At 32.0% G+C, this 17,526-nt stretch overlaps 1 protein-coding gene across 1 annotated transcript; it reads left to right on the top strand.

The window, feature by feature from the left end:
- Positions 1-2,512: 2,512 nt before the first annotated feature.
- Positions 2,513-17,035, top strand: LOC132744623 (uncharacterized; the record flags this gene model as incomplete). The annotated part of the gene is given in 7 exon segments (XM_060733381.1): positions 2,513-2,707; positions 9,580-9,787; positions 12,182-12,291; positions 14,242-14,447; positions 15,152-15,320; positions 16,142-16,313; positions 16,882-17,035. Coding segments are annotated over 7 exon segments (1,095 nt in total). The 3' UTR covers positions 17,019-17,035.
- Between the last annotated feature and the right edge of the window lie 491 nt (positions 17,036-17,526).

Raw genomic sequence — 17,526 nt, forward strand, 5'->3', positions numbered from 1 at the left:
GAGGAGATTTTATAATCATCAGGTAACTTTGTCTCTTTCTCTTAAAGTTTTTTTTTAATATTTTGAGTTGGTTAGAAAATTGACTGAATCAAACTACTGGAGGTATTGACTTGAAACTTCATATATGGGTACATCTATTGTTCCCAAGAACCATAATGTAAAGTTATTTCCCTTTGTTGTTTTTCATACTTGAAATGTTTGTTCAGGACAATATAGTAAAAGTATTGCAGGTATCAACTTCAAACTTCATAGATTTTATTGGAAAGAAGAACAGTGCTTTAGAGAACCATAATTTTTCTTTTGCATTATTATTGTCCTTATATATACATTTTTGTAGTTGTCTGATATTTGATAATATAGATTATTTCAGAAATATTGAAAATTCACTGAAGTATTTCTTAATTACTTTTTAGCCACATACTTTTAGACTTAATTCAAGCATTTAGCTAGATAAGATGAATTGGAATAAGTTCTTTTTCAATTTTCTTTAACTCTTTCATTGTGAGATACCATTAAACTTTTCATCATTAATGTATTATAAAATATTCTTCATTGGAAAAGTAAGCAAGCACAGGGTTATAAATAATTTATTTCATTGATGGTAAAGGTCGTATTTTTTTTTTTTTTTTTTTTTTTTTATTAACACTTAAGAACCACTTGTAACAGCTTATAATAGTATATTGGCCAAATTGATACAGGAAGTGCCTATAAGGCAAATTCTGACATAGCACTTAACCCAATAATTAGGCTTAAACAATTGAGTCATTCACAAAACTAATAATTTGTCCTTTTTATTTTGTTGCTTGTCATTTGTAGGATTTTTTCCCTGAAAATTTTAATTTCTCAGATTTATAAGATTTGTTTTGTAAATGATGTAAAAAATCAGCCTTTATTGTGCTGCAGAAGAGATAAGGGAAACCGTTCATGTTGTATCTTATCATGATATAGAGAGTGTGGGAACTGATTGCTGTTTGATATGCAGAAATACTTTATATAATATATAAAATATATAAAAACAACAACTTGGCAACAGATGAATAAAATACATGGTCAGTTTATCAGTAACATGTTATGGTAAGGAATGTTCCATTCCATTTCATACTCTGATATTCAGTTCATAAAGGTGTTTCTGTTATAGGATACTTATATTTCATTTTTCAGTGATTTATTTATGTGTACTTCTATTTCATGCTCAAGGCAATTTGTAGATAAAGATAAAGGATTAAAGGATTTATTAAATAAAAATCAGTTATTTATAAAATTGTGCTGATTGGGGGGAAATATCTCAATGGTTTAAGTATGTAACACTATGAGTGATAAATAGTTGTTTTGGTTCAATTTTTGATGAATTAAATTATTAAAAACATATATGCCTGAGAAATCCATATTTTTAAATTCTTTAGAAATGTCGAACATGTGTTTAGTAGTGTTTTGATAATAGAATAAAAACTTTTAACTATTTTTGATGTAAAGCAATGCTGAATGTGCAGTAATGTGTCATAAAGTTAGGAAAATGTAAAACAAAAAAAAGTAGGATTTGATTTTAATATAAAATACTAATTCTTGATAGTTATACCAAATGCCAGCAGAGCATAGATAGATAAAGTATAATGGCAACTGAATATTTTCTGGAAATTTCTAACAAAATATGAAAAATAAAAAGGTTTTAAGAAATAAAAGTTATAGCATTTCTGAGATATAATGGGGGAAATATCTTTGTTTAAGTTTGTCACATTATGAACGATAATAGTTGTTTTGGTACAATTATTTGATGTTAAATGATAGAATAGATAGATTAATTGAGAATCAGTCATTTTTCAAAATTCAATGATGCAATTTTTTTTATTTTTTTTTAGTTTTTGAAGTTTGAAGCAAACAGTATATGTATTTTCACTTTGGGATGGCAGTATCTACATCTAGATTTAAGTGTATAAAATATATACATTTTATGTTTATAGATTAATGCCTGATTAAAGAAAGAAATTGTTACATAAATGTATTGATAAATTATATGTTTTAGATATATGTTTTAATAATGTAGGATATGAGATTATAGTTATTACAAAATAACATTGAAAACTTTCACATAAACTACATCACAATTGAATATTAAACTAATGGAGTTTTCAAATTTTTGATTTTGAATGCTGGATAAAGTGTTGAAATTTCTTATTGATTTGTGGATAACAAATAAGTTTATATTATACATGTTTTCAGTGAGAGCTGTTCAAAATTGTGTTTTTTCTCAACAGCTGGAATTATTTTTTTTATAACAATCTGTTTACTTAATGTTAACAATCAATTCATTGAAAATATTTCAGTATATTGTAATTCAAAAGTTTTAAAAGATAAAATTAAAAAGAAATTCATGGTTGAGTAATTATACTGTAAAGTTACCCTACATATAGGCATAGTTAGGTCATTGACCTTCATACCTAACTTTTTTTACACTATAAAATATCTATAAAACGTAAATATCTATAAAACGTCAAGTACATGTATCACATTTCAGTAGATTCACATGTACATTACCATACAAGTCAGCGTTTTGTGAAGAAAGAAGTTCAACGTCTCTTATTATGGTTATATGCATTAAATTTAAAAGCAGGAAAACATGGTTTCTAAATTAGAGGATATTCCAGTTATAAATGCTGGACAGTTTCTGCTGGGAAGATTGAAGGCTTTTAATAGAGAGAAGATTGCATTGGTAAGAATTACGTTTTTATTTACCCACTTAAATTTTTGCAATATCAAATTTTTGTTTATTTAAGTAATATCAAAATTACTTTTAGAACAAAGAGTTTATAGTGTAGCGTAATATACACCTGTGCATGCTTGCATGGCTCTTTCTTATTGGCAATGGTTTGCCATTATTGTCACAAATTAAAGAAGAAAGTGACAGCCATTTTGAGACATATTCATCTTTGATTTTACCAACTTTTTCCCTGAGGATGAAAACTAGTAAGGAAATAAAATCTGTTTAACATTTTTGTTATGTTTTGAAAATTGTGACTATTATCTAAATATCTTTTATCTTAATGCATTGACATTATTAAACACATTTGTTGTAATTAGAGAAGGGGTGTAGAGGTAAGTGCATGCTGTTCAAGAAACTTCAGTCACTATGTTCCAGCTAATTGTAACCACTCAGGGAATAGGAGAGTGGGCAGTTTTGACTTGGATTATAAACTCCTAGTACTTTAAGGCCCTGCCCTGATGGGACAGTGATAATATGTACAAAATTTATTTCACTGGTTTGGCCTTACATGGTTAAAACTTATCTATTCCACCAGCCTAGAGCCAGACCTAAGTCTGTGTTACTGCAGTCAAATTAATGTCTATTAATGGCTGCAAAAGGTAATAATGGAAAGCTGTTAATGCTAAGGACAACCCAGTGACACTTATACGACTGTACCCCCAGCAGGGCTATGTAAGAAGACACTTTTGAAGAAAATCTTGTACTAAACCCATTACATATTTTAATTGGGTGAGGGTTAAGCAATGTATTTGTTTACCTTATGACTCCAGCCAGCAGGTATGCGACTAATTTTTGAGGCATGGGGGACCACGTTTACCCATTATTGAAGCATGGAGGAGCAGGTGATCTGTAAACAGTACATGATTGGTTAATCAACGTTACATACTTTTGTTTTTTTGCGTCGCCTTTACAGAGTAGTAGCGACATACAGGGATCACTTCTCCCTCTGTTGGTCTGTCCCTCTGTCACAAAACTTGTCTGGACTTTTCAAAAACTACTGGTGCAATTTCATCCAAACTTTACAGGAATGATCGGTACCATGTCTAGTTGTGCATATCCCTTTTGGCGGAGTTATTGCCCTTGAGTGAAAAAGGGTGTTAATAAAGTATCCGGACTACTCCTCTTATATTGTATACCACTAATGCAATTTCAATGAAACTTTACAGGATTGATCACTGGTAGCTCAAGTTCTTGTGCATATTACACAGGTTTTTAGGTTGAATAATTTTAAGCCAAGTTATGGCTATCATGAGGCAACACAAGTGGTCACTGATCGCTCTTGTTTTTAATAAATTGGTGATAAAATCTATACTTCATGCAAATATGGTGCATGTTGTTTCAAATGGGTATATGAAAGAATATTCAAGTGCAATTAAAAAAATAAAAAAGGGTTAAAGGTAAACATGAAAATACTATTGTAGTCTGTATCAATGATACAGATGGGTGACCTACTAATCACCCTTTCCGGTCTCCAGTCTTCAATGGTCACCTGTCTCAAAGGACCTTCTTCTATTGACCGATTATTGTCAGCTATAATTTTTGAAATCTGTTAAATGAAATATCTTTAAATAATTAAAACTTTCCCCTGAAGGAAACTTTTTAGTCCCCTACCGGTTTACCGGAGGGGACTATAGGTTTACCCTCTGTCCGTCCGTCAGTCCGTCCGTCCACAAAACTGGATCCCGCCATAACTTGAAAAGTACTGAAAATATTTTTATGAAACTTGATATATGGATAGATGGCAGTGTGGAGATTATGCACGTCTTTTTCTTTTTTTCCTATTTTGAAAATTCTGGTTGCTATGGCAACAAATAGGCTGAAAATATGGCAAATTTTACACATAAACTGGATCCAGTGATAACGTAAAAAGTACTGGAAATATTTTTATGAAACTTAAAATATGGGTAGATGGCAGTCTGGAGATTATGCACGACTTTTTCTTTCCTTCCTATGTTGAAAATTCTGGTTGCTATGGCAACACATAGACTGAAAATATGGCAAATTTTACACATAAACTGAATCCAGTGATAACTCAAAAAGTACTGGAAATATTTTTATGAAACTTGACATATGGTTAGATGGCAGTCTTGAGATTATGCATGTCTTATCTGTTCTTCCTATTTTGAAAATATATTGGTTGCCTTGGCAACAAATAGGCTTAAAACATGGCAAATATAACAATATTTGTGATTAGTCAAAAAGAGCTGAAATTTTTTATGAAATTGCATCTTTAATTCAAGAGTTATCTCCTCTTTAAGAATTTTGCTTTTAAAAATGTTATATTTTGGTAACAGGGATATTTCAAATATCAACTTTAGTCCATCTGTCTGTCTGTTCATAAAAACTGTTTCCTGTGATCACTTTTAAAGAACTTTTCCAACAAATTTACTTAAAATAGAGAAAAATTGAAACATTAGTGAATGGCCAATGGCCCTTCAGAATGTTGATGTGGTTCTAACAGGTAGGGGACTTATGGATTGCTTGTTTAACTTGTTACTTATTTTACATTTATATTTTTAGCTCACCTGTCACAAGTGACATGGTGAGCTTTTGTGATCGCTTTTCGTCCGGCGTCCGGCCGTAAACTTTTACTTTAAACGACATCTCCTCAAAAACCGCTAGGCCAATTTTATCCAAACTTCACAGGAATGTTCCTTTGGTAGTCAACTTTTAAATTTTGTTTAAAAGCAGAACTCTGGTTGCCATGGCAACCAAAAGAAAAAACTTAAAATATCTTCTTTTAGAAAACCGTAAGAGCTAGAGCTTAAATATTTGGCATGAAATATCAACTAGTCAGTGTCTACCAAGTTTGTTCAAATAAATGCCCTGGGGTCAAAATTGGCCCCACCGGGGGGGGGGGGGTTCTAGAGAGTGTCTACCAAGTTTGTTCAAATAAAAGCCCCTGGGTTAAAATTGGCCCCGCCTGGGGCCTATTTACAGGTGAGTGATTTCAGGGCCATCATGGCCCTCTTGTTAGAATAAATAGTGAAGTTTTACAAGATACATGTACAAGATACAAGTTCTAAGATTAAATTACAAGTCAGACATATTTTGTATCCGTTTCATATTTTGATGTGACAGCTGACAAATTTTTATCTTGTCAGGCTTTGTAACTTGATAGATTTTGGGGTTCTCATATTACTTGAAAATAATATAAAAGGTAGGACTGGTTGCTTGCAAAACCTGTCTTAACCTTAAATGTCAAGGTCTTTCTTAATTGTTTATAAGAAATTTAAATGATTTGTAATGAAGACTGTCACATGCTAGACCTGGATTTCTGACACAAAGCTCAAGGTCACCTTTAAAATAACTGAAATCATGTATACACATAATAAGAACTTGTACTGCCGGTACAGACTGGAATATCTAGCTTAAGCATGACTGTTTATGGTGGCAATGAGGCTCTTCTGCTACCTGAAAGCTAAACATTCCCATCTGTGACAACAGCCTGTGTTTGATTCTTTTTCTTGTATGTTATATATTATCCATATTTCAGAAAGAAAATATATGAACCAATATTTTTAATAAGCACCATAGGCATAATTACAGTATTATGAACTGTCAGAGTGTCCATACCAGAATAACCTAAACTGCAAGTTAGATTTATCTTAGGTTCTATATGTAGTGTACCAATGGCTTCATAATTTACACACTTACGTAATAGATATACCATTGCTGCGTTGACGATTTCTGGGTTTGCGTAAATTATACCATAATCACGTGACCTTTCTTACGCAACCTCACGAGACTTCGTCTCGTGAGGTTAAGGCATAAGAAAGGTCACGTGATTATGGTAATTATACCATAATCACGTGACCTTTCTTATGCAACCTCACTCGACTTCGTCTCGTGAGGTTAAGGCATAAGAAAGGTCACGTGATTATGGTATAATTTACGCAAACCCAGAAATCGTCAACGCACCAATGGTGTATCTGTTTTAACCTATAGCTCCGCCCAGAAACACTTACTCCTTCGATCTTCAAAACTGAAAATTATACCATAGTCTGGGTATGGTATAATTTACGGTTATTGGGAATTATACTTGGAAGAATTTTACATAAGAAGCGCTGAAGAGCTATAGGTTAAGTATCAATACATAGGAACATGATCATGGCATGTTACATATCCATGGCTTAATTTTGTTTTTTGAAGTTATTTCTAATATTAGGACTTTGAAATGGATATGGTTAACATTAACTTGTTAGTTGATTATATATAAAGTTCTATCTGTACTAATGGCATCATCTTATCAACACAAAATGGTATTGCCAAATTATATAACTGTGTCATCTATTTTTTGCAGCTACAGTCAAACGTGTATTAAGCGACCGGGCAAGGGAAACACCAAAAACGGTCGCTTAATGAAACGGTCTCTTAAGACAGCCAGCATGATGTAAAAGTCAAAATTTATAAATGACATCTTTTTTATTCGATGGGATTGTTTTTCAACTTCATTTTTATAATAAGTACGCTCCGATAATCTAAACGGATGCAAATGTAAAAATAACGTTCTGATATTTATTGACAAAATAAGTTTTGATCCATTACGTACATGTTTGACATTTTTCCAGAATTTTTTAACTTCACCGTTGTTTGTCATTGTCTCCAACACGAAAACCCTATTAGTGAAGATGTTTGCTGTTGTGCATTTTTTCATTTGAAATAAACAAACTACATCTATTTGTTACGATTAATTTAATGGCTGATCAAGTTCAAGGTCAATTCAATGCAGTGTAAATGTCAACAAGCGAAGCGTATACACCATCTCAGTATGGGCGGAGCGTTGCATTGTTTATCCGATATTATTGGATAATACACGTCACGCGTATACTTAACTTCATTTGCAAACGCTAATACGGTATGGGAAATAGAGTTTTTCACACGTTTATTGTTGTGTTTTGATTGCTGACACTTGTGACATAACGAGGTGGCGTTCTCTAAAAACACAATTACTTGACAGGTAAAAGTGGTCGTTTAATGAAAAGATTGATGTCAATTAGGTGACTAATTAGCGGTCGCTGGTCGCGTTGAGCAAAAGTCGCTTAATACATTAAAGATATAGAGAGAAAATGATCGGGGGGAATTTAAAGTGGTCGTTTAAGACAAAAGTCGCTTAATACACGTGGTCGCATGGGCAAGTTAGACTGTATTTAAATTTTATCACAGAAAAATGGACCCTAGTAGGGTTAACATATTCCTGCAAGTTTGATTTATCTTAGATTTCCCCAAGTAAATTCATTTGATATCTTCCATATTTAGTAGTTTGATACCTGTTATGGTCCTCAAACCTTTGGTGGAGTTTGAGTTCACTGCGTTTATAAATAAGCTTTTACAAATTGGCTCATACAGCCTATATTTATAAACTGAGGTCTTTCATGCTTAATAGGGATTTGCCTAGGGCAGTTATCTTCCTTCGGATGAAGTTAGGGGTCATTTGAGTCAAGGTCAAGATCACCAATGCCAAAAATAGATTTTTACACTTGCAGGTACGACCTTTATTTTTTCACAGGTGTAATTTTTGTATTTTCTGATCGCAAGATCAGTAAATACAAAGCTAACATCCACGGTCTAACACAAAATTTCCTCACAGACCTAACAACGCAAAGTAGTTCTCACTCAAAACTGCTTAAAAACCAGCAATTTAAAAGAAAGAATAATTTTTAATGTAGGCATTTAACGAATTACAATGCATTAAAAGTTTAGATTAGTCAGTAGAAATATGAGGTTACAATCCCAAACTTCACGGATGAATATCTTTTTTACCCAATGAAAAATGTTCGACTATTTCCGTAAAGCTTAATCAATGAAAATGCTATTTTTAGCTATGTCGATTACAGAACACTCCAGAGCGTAGTACACAAATAAATCTGACTGTCGAGTAGTGGAATATATACATGTCGGACTGTTTTGGCGAGAAGATTTTCGCTAAATTATTTTCATCAGTGTTTAACAACAGGTTTATCATGAACAAAATACCTCGAAATTAATAAGGATTACAAACACGAAATGGAAATTCTCAATTTTAGAATTATAATGTATTTGTTTTTATTCAAGCTACATACGTATTACTTCACCGTGGTGCAGAGGCAGCGCGCTCGTTAAGGGTGTGAGAGGCCTAAGGTTCAAATCCTAGTCGAGGCAACATTTTTTTTTAAGTGTCTTTTTTAAGGAAGTAGCCACGATATGCAAGGATAAAGTGTGGCTGTCATAAAAAAATGAAAAATGATTTTTTGATGTAACTCTAGGCATGCAAAATTCCATATGTATCAATCTCAAACTGTTATAGAAAAAAATCTAAACGCAGTCGCTGTAGTATATAAAAATAAACTTATACAGGAAAGATCAGAAAATACCACAGAGCATGCAGCCCTTTGATTATTTGGTAAGATAACTTGCATTGTCTTGTAATGGGTCAGTGGGGTCAAGGTCACCAGTACTAAAATAGATTTCTTTCACCTTTGATCATTTATTCAAAAAAGGCATGTCACAACATTTAAAGCATGCCACTTGTGTTGGGTGGTGTTAAAGGTAAAAAAAAATTGTTCCAGTGTGAATAGTAGAAAATGCTGCCTGTTATCATATGATAATTATGCTTACATTCTTCAAATATTCTTGACTTAAGTTTTGTTCCTTTTAATGATAATGCAAGAGTATGATGTCATAAAAATTATTTACAGCAGAGTTAAGTCAGTTGTTTCTTGCTAATCAGAATGGAGTTTTAAAGAGTCATAAGCAGGTCACTTGTTACTACAAACCATCAAAAATATTTTGGTAATGATATTGCATCAAATATTTTATTGTTTATCATTTTTTTCCATTAGATTGACGGCACAACAGAAGAAAAGTTAACATATGCTGAAATAACAGACAGGGTAGAACATGCAGCTGCTGGTCTACAGAAATTGGGTGTCTGTAAAAATGATGTGATAGCAGTTGTGGCACCGAACTGTCCTGACTATGTTGTGGCGTTCTATGCCTCCGCCCTCATTTACGCTACATTTCAACCTATAAACCCTTTATTCACAATAGGTAAAAACTGTATATTATTGTTAGATATTTTTTTACAAAGTTAAAAGCAAATACATGTTGAAGTAAAAATTAGTAAAATCTGAAGATAAGAATAAATATACATGTATTTTGGCTTGCTGTTCATGAACATTGGAACTGTTAGAATAACAATTTTTTATGTAATTACAATGTATTAATTAACATTTATCTTACTTAAATTTTTGACTCAAAACCACTTGGCCCACACAGCTGTGGGCTAGAATCTTGACAGGGACTTTGGATTCTTTCATGTGAGGAAGCTATCCAACTAGCTTATGGAACGTCAGTGGTCCTACTCAGGTGCCCGTTCATGCCTGAAATAATGCACAGAAGGTCACTGGATGTATTCCTATCACCAGTAAAGCTGGAAAGTTGGCATAATTATGACCTATACTGTGTCGGTGTGATTCAAAACCCAATCAAACAAATCAAACGAACTTAAATTTGTATAATGGACTTGCTATTTAGAAGTGTTTTTTTTTAATATTAGGGAATTGGATGCTAAAATGTTGTAAAAATTAACATATCAACTGTATAGAGACTGCTGTCAGACTGATGTGAAATTAAATAGTTTTATCAATAACTAGTTATATTGACTAATTTGCTAGTGAAACTTATTAGTTATAAAGCTATAATTATAACTATACATTATTTGTTAATACATAATTTTTTTATGCCCCCGCCATGTAATGGCTGGGGCATATAGTGTTACCCTGTTCCGTCATTCCGTCCTTCCGTCCTTCCATCCTTCCGTCCTTCTGTCATTCCGTCATCATCAGTTTCCGTTCATTATCTTAAGAACGGTTGAACACATTCAACTCAAATTTGACATATGGATATGTCATGAGAAAATACAGGTCAAGTTGAATTTGGTCATGGTTCGATGATTTTTGGCAGAGTTATGCCCCTTTTACTTTGAAAATAATATGAAATTTCAGTTTCCGTTCATTATCTCCCAAAAGGTACAACACATTCAACTCAAACTTGACATATGGATATGTCATGACAAAATACAGGTCAAGTTTGAATTTGGTCATGGTTCGATGATTTTTGGCAGAGTTATGCCCCTTTTACTTTGAAAATAATATGAAATTTTCAGTTTCCGTTCATTATCTCCCCAACGGTACAACACATTCAACTCAAACTTGACATATGGATATGTCATGAGAAAATACAGGTCAAGCTCGAATTTGGTCATGGTTCGATGATTTTTGGCAGAGTTATGCCCCTTTTACTTTGAAAATAATATGAAATTTTCAGTTTCCGTTCATTATCTCCCCAACGGTACAACACATTCAACTGAAACTTAATATATGGATATGTCATGAGAAAATACAGGTCAAGCTTGAATTTGGTCATAGTTCGATGATTTTTGGCAGAGTTATGCCCCTTTTACTTTGAAAATAATATGAAATTTTCAGTTTCCGTTCATTATCTCCCCAAAGGTACAACACATTTCACTCAAACTTGACATATGGATATGTTTTTGGAATGCCCTGGCCAAGTTCAAATTTGGTCATGGTTCAATGATTTTTGGCAGAGTAATGCCCCTTTTACTTTGAAAATAATATGAAATTTACAGTTTCTGTTCATTATCTACCTAACAGTGTTACATATTCAACTTAAATTTGACATATGGATATGTTAAAGGAATGGGCAGGTCAAGTTGGAATTTGGTCATGGTTTGATGATTTTTTTGGCAGAGTTATGTCCCTTTCACTTTGAAAATAATATAGATACATCTTAGAAATAAGCAGTTTAAGTTTGAATTTGGTCGTGGTTCAATGATTTTAGACAAACTTATCTTTCCTGAATGTTGGAAAAATTTTGAACTTTCAGTTTCAGCACTCATACTTTTAGCCATTATTTGGCTACAAATATGCAATATGCTATTTCTAAAAGGTTAAGACTGAATAATTTCAGTGCCTTGAACATTGTATGAAAATGGTTTGTGTTAACATTGAAAAGTTTTAAGGGCTTTGAACTTAAAATAAAAAAAATAATTTAAATTAATGCACCATCTGAAATTTTGGCTGCATGCGGGGGCATCCGTGGCATGATGACACATTTCTAGTTTTCTTAGTAAATATGGGTTTTTATTTTCATAGAATGGTATGAAAATAAATAGTTCACAAGTGGCAGCAGAAGTAAAATATGTTTCACTACAGTGAAAAATAATTTTTTACAGTGAAAATACAGAAAATGAAAATATGCTTTTTATATCATCAATGTTTCACAATATTTCTTTCATAAGTATTATACTTTTATTACACTTCATACACAAATATGTAAATATGTGACTGTGACAGAAAAAGCAATGGGCACATCAGTATCCTATGGACAAATTTTTAGATGTTTTTATCTTTTGTTTTTCAGATGATTTAAAGAAAGTGTTTAAAGTATGTAGCACAAAGTATGTTATTACAATACCTGAACTACTCCCTAAAGTTACACCTGCTATTCAAGATCTACCTAATTCTATAAAGGTATACTTTGGTTTCTTTAATTTGCACCAAGCTTTATTTTCATAATTATGTACATTATATAATTTCACTTGTGTGGTTTACCACTTTGATCACAACATACAGGATCTTTAAATATAAAATTTATGCAATACAATCAGTTGCGCAATCAAAATAATAACATTATTCAGGTAACTGTACATACATAGATCAGGCTACATAGCAGTGAACATTGACTTTAGTGTAGTAAAGACAAATCATTTTATAGCCATAAGTGTTTAACAATGTTTAACTTGTGCAGAAATTTATCACAGCAACTTATAAGCAATGTAAGAATGTTTTTTCTGTTTGTACAAACATAATAAAAACTCAGTAGTGTAATTGATACTCTCCTGCGCATGCATCGGTCAAATGTTTTACTCCCGCTCACTTAGCGTGAGTGTATTTATTGAGCTGCAAAGGGAGCATATGTAATTGAGTGGACACCTACCTTTATATCCTACAACAGCTGTTTCACAGAATCAATTCTTGTAACTGGTTCTTACCCTACAGTACATGTGCACACAACAGTTACAACAGGAAATTTTACTCAATCGAATTTAAATTCTCTGACATCTTGATATACTGCGAATTCACTTATATTCGTGGGCATGAAGTTTCGTGGTTTTATCAAAACGGGCATATTCGTAGGTTCTTAAATTCGGGGATTTTCATTTTCTTGTAAAAAAAATTTAGTAACCTAATGCAGGTAATCTTAAACTTAAATGCCAAACATTTTTACTTACAGCATGTACATATCTAAATATGTGTCACACAGCGCTTGTCAATAAATTTAATCCATGCCTCTGGGCATAACTCTAATATAACACAGTTACTGCCAATAATTGGCTGCAATTAACACATTTATGTGACATGATATGCACCTCCATTAGACACACTGCCCCTGTAATTCGCCGATGTAAACATCGCATAATTTATACGACACCTGACACGTTTTAACCAGCAAGTTTAAAAAATTGGTCTTACCATATTGGACAGTAACTACACGCAACGTCACTGTGACTGTGTAAATTTACATGCATATAAATTAATCTGAGTAAATAACACGAGTATGTGTGGATCTAGAAAAGGTCGGTGGCGTCTTTGATGTTTACGTAATAGCATTCGCACAAATACAGATTAAAATTCATTTAAACTGGATCATTTAAAAAACAACAAAAGAAAGTACAATTCATCTGTTTTAGCTATTGTATTTTCTTATAATTTTATGTACTTACGACATTAATATTAAAGACATTTTTTTAATTAATAAGAACTGACATTTTTTTTAAGCGCTAATTAATTGGATTGCCTGGGTTCCCATATTTACTTGATTATGTCAAGTATTCTAACCACGATCAAGTGTGTATATGTGACCGACATTTGTGACAGTATTAAATTGAGGACATATAATTGAGTTTTTTTTTCAAGTTTCTTAAATATTGCAAACGGATTCAATCTGTCACTAACCTGATTATCTGGAATGTATGTATATACATTTATTTCACGAAAATCTACCGGAAAAGAGCCGACGCATGTTTGTAATCTATAGAACTGAGACATGGTAAGAAGTTTTTGTTGGGATAAAATTTCGACGGATCTTAAATTCATGGATTGACCTACCCACAAAAACCACGAAAATTCGTGCCCCACGAATAATAATGATTTTACAGTAGGTTTTGACCTTTCAAAATAATAGGCTTTTCTTTGGCCATGTTTTAAAGATAATAACTAACTTTGTAATAGTTACTTTAAAATTTTAACAATACATCAAAAAGCTCTGCTCTGCAACAATCATGATTTTATTACCATGCCTGTTATATAAGTATATTTCCATCAACTTCTTTTCCTTATCACAGACAAGTAAGGTTTTCATTTAAACAAACAATATAATGTAACTAAATAAGGTAAATAAGATATTGATATATTTTACAGGTGATTGTAATTGGAGATAAAGATGCTGCAGGAGGTAACGTGACATTTCAGTCGTTAGTTGAAACTTCCGACGGTCAGTATACAACACCGGCTGGTAACCCCAAAAAAGATGTGGTGGCACTTATGTCATCTAGCGGGACAACAGGCTTTCCTAAAGCTGTACTAATTTCCCACTTTGCTATTGTAGCAAATACATTAATACAACAGTAAGTTTTTTTTTGTATATTTTGATTTTATACAATATTATGTTAGAGGCAATATTCACATAGACCATGTCAACAGAGTGGTACTACGACAGCTCCCTCTTCTTTGCAGTCTCCATACTATAGAATATTGAACAGAATTTTTATCTCAACTAATTAAAGAATAAAGAGAGCTATTGTACTTTCCCGGACATCATGAGTCAGTGTCACTGTTACACATCTATAAAGTTTTTATGTGAAAGTTGGTAACTCCAAATCTATTAAAGGGAATGGGTTGAAACTTCACACAGTTATTTGAGAGCATAATAGGAGATCACTGTTCAATTTCTATAACTCTAACTTGGATTTTTTACAGAATTATGGTCCTTTCTGAACTTAGAAAATTCTACATTATGTGGGTTCTTGTTTTTACAAATAACAACAATTAATAGTCAAGCACCCTGTCCAACTGGTAGCTCTTGTAACATTTAATCAGTATCTTAATATTATATTCCTCCAGACTAACAATGGACATTCTAAATTCAAAATGGGCTAATTATGCACCTTATTACACAAATTTGATTTACAGTCAATCTAAAATAAATATAATAATTATATACATGTATAAAATAAAACCTACCATATGATTTTATTTGAAAATCATATTTTATTTAATTATTGTAAAAGTTCTAATGGGAAGTCATTCTTATGATTTTATTTTTATATAGTAATACACCAATGATAGCATCAGATAGCAACCTGGTGTCGTTCCTGCCACTATTCCACATGTATGGACTGTATGTGATGACATACTATAGTCATTTTGTTGGAGCAAGTTTGGTTCTCATGAGAAAGTTTGCACCTGACGATTATCTTAGACTTCTAGAAAAATACAAGGTAAATATCATAAAATACAAGGTAAATATCATAAAATACAAGGTAAATATCATAATACGCTAGGATAATGTCATGATAAAGAAGTTTAATATCATAAATGAAACATAAGGTAAATATCATTAATGTAAAATAAAAAATACACGGTAAATATCATAAAATACAATGTCAATATAAAGTAAATATCATAAAATACATGGTAAGCATCATAATATACAAGGTAATACAATAATAAAAGGTATTTATATCATAATAAAAGGTAAATACCATAATGAATATCATAAAATACATAGTAAGTATCATAAGATACGAGGTAATTAAATACAATGATGAAAGGTAAATATCATAATAAAAGGTATATGCCATAATGAAAGGTAAATATCATAAAATACAAAGTATGTATCATAATATACAAGGAAAATGTCATAATATAGGGTAAATGTCATAATATACATGGTAAATATCATAAAATACATTTTAGATATCATAAAATGCAAGGTAAGTATCAAAACATACAAGGTAAATGTTATAATATAAAAGATTAATATCATAAAACAAGGTAAATATCATAAAATACAAGATAAGTATACATGAACAAGGCATATATCATAAATATGTTATTAGTTTCTAATCAACATAAATTAACATGTATATCATAATTACAGGGTAAATGTATATTAGATATAGTTATATACAAGATAGATTCAAATTATAACACATTATATACAATTAATACATCATAAAATGTGAGAGAATTCCATATCTTAAAAGTTACCATACAAAACTCTGTTAAGGATTATGATATTGTTTATTTTAATTTGAAGCCGACAGTTATACAGACAGTTCCACCAATAATGGTCATGTTTGCCAAGTACCCAAAGGTAGCAGATTATGACCTCTCCTCCATCAAGGTTGCAGTTTGTGGAGCTGCTCCACTTAGTAAAGAGATAGAGGACATGGTGAAAGAGAAGCTTAAAATACCATGTGTTCATCAAGGTAACATGTAAAATCAAAATTCAAAAATTTTGCTAAACAAAATGACTCCAAGTTATAATACAATAATAAGAAAATACTGTATAGGTCCAGTGCCCAGTAAATTGTATCTTTCCTTAGCTTCTGTTCTGAAGTGACATGAATACAAAAATTATCCTCAAATTGTAGCTTATAGCACAGATGGCAGCGGAACTACCTACTTATGGATGACATAAGATTTTGGTTTATGTAGTGCTCCGACCAATCAATTACACTACATGAGGAAGGTTTTTTGCCAAGGGGTTAAGGTTTTTTACTTTTTACTACTGCCCTCTCACCAATGTGGTTTTAGCCTCGAAAGGGACAGCTCGCTTGTAGAAGTTGATGTTCTACTCGGATGCCTGCTTGTCCTATGATAATGCATGGAGGAACACGTAAGGTTATCCTCCACCAGTAAAGGTGGAAAGTTGCTTTATGACCTTTAAAAGCATTGGTGTGACAGAAAATCCGACAAACATACAAACATAATTATACATAAGTAAATACATGTTTGTGAATGTTTTACTTAATTAAAGTCTTTGCTTATTTGTAGGATATGGGATGACAGAAATTGGTGTATCACATATAAATGGTAAGACAGATTTTAAACATAAATCTGTGGGCAAACGTCACTCACTTGTACAGATGAAGGTAAGTAGTCATAAAATAGTAGATTTTCAAGATTATTAATGGCTTCTTTCTTGCATAATTACATCTTCTTTTTTTTTCATATATCATGGTAAAAATGTCAATTATTTTCACATGCTCACAAGTTATCATCAATTTTTTCCCAAAAATTTTATCTATTAGCAGTTAATCTTTTTAGCTCACCAGAGCACAATGGCATGAATATAGAACAACAAATTACAATCAGAATAAATTGGCAATATAGACTACACATATATTTAATACCATTGTAACATATACTTACATGAACATGAAGGGGTTTGGTCCATGTGACATGCCTCTCAACCTAGGGATCATGCTTTTGAGCTCTACTTGTGTCACAACCATGTTACTTCCATCATTTTGAAACCAGTACTGGTTAATTTCATGATTAATATATAAACAAATTGCAAGAACTTGTTTCACTTTTAGCTATTCGAAGGTGTCAGAACTGTTGATTCTACTTATTTTTCATGTAAGGAATTAGGAAAGTTGAAGTAACTGTACTTTATAGCTTTTTATATATAAATCT

Source organism: Ruditapes philippinarum, unplaced genomic scaffold (assembly GCF_026571515.1).
Source record: "Ruditapes philippinarum isolate M1 unplaced genomic scaffold, ASM2657151v2 ctg17876_1_1_1_1, whole genome shotgun sequence".
Lineage (NCBI taxonomy): Eukaryota > Metazoa > Mollusca > Bivalvia > Venerida > Veneridae > Ruditapes > Ruditapes philippinarum.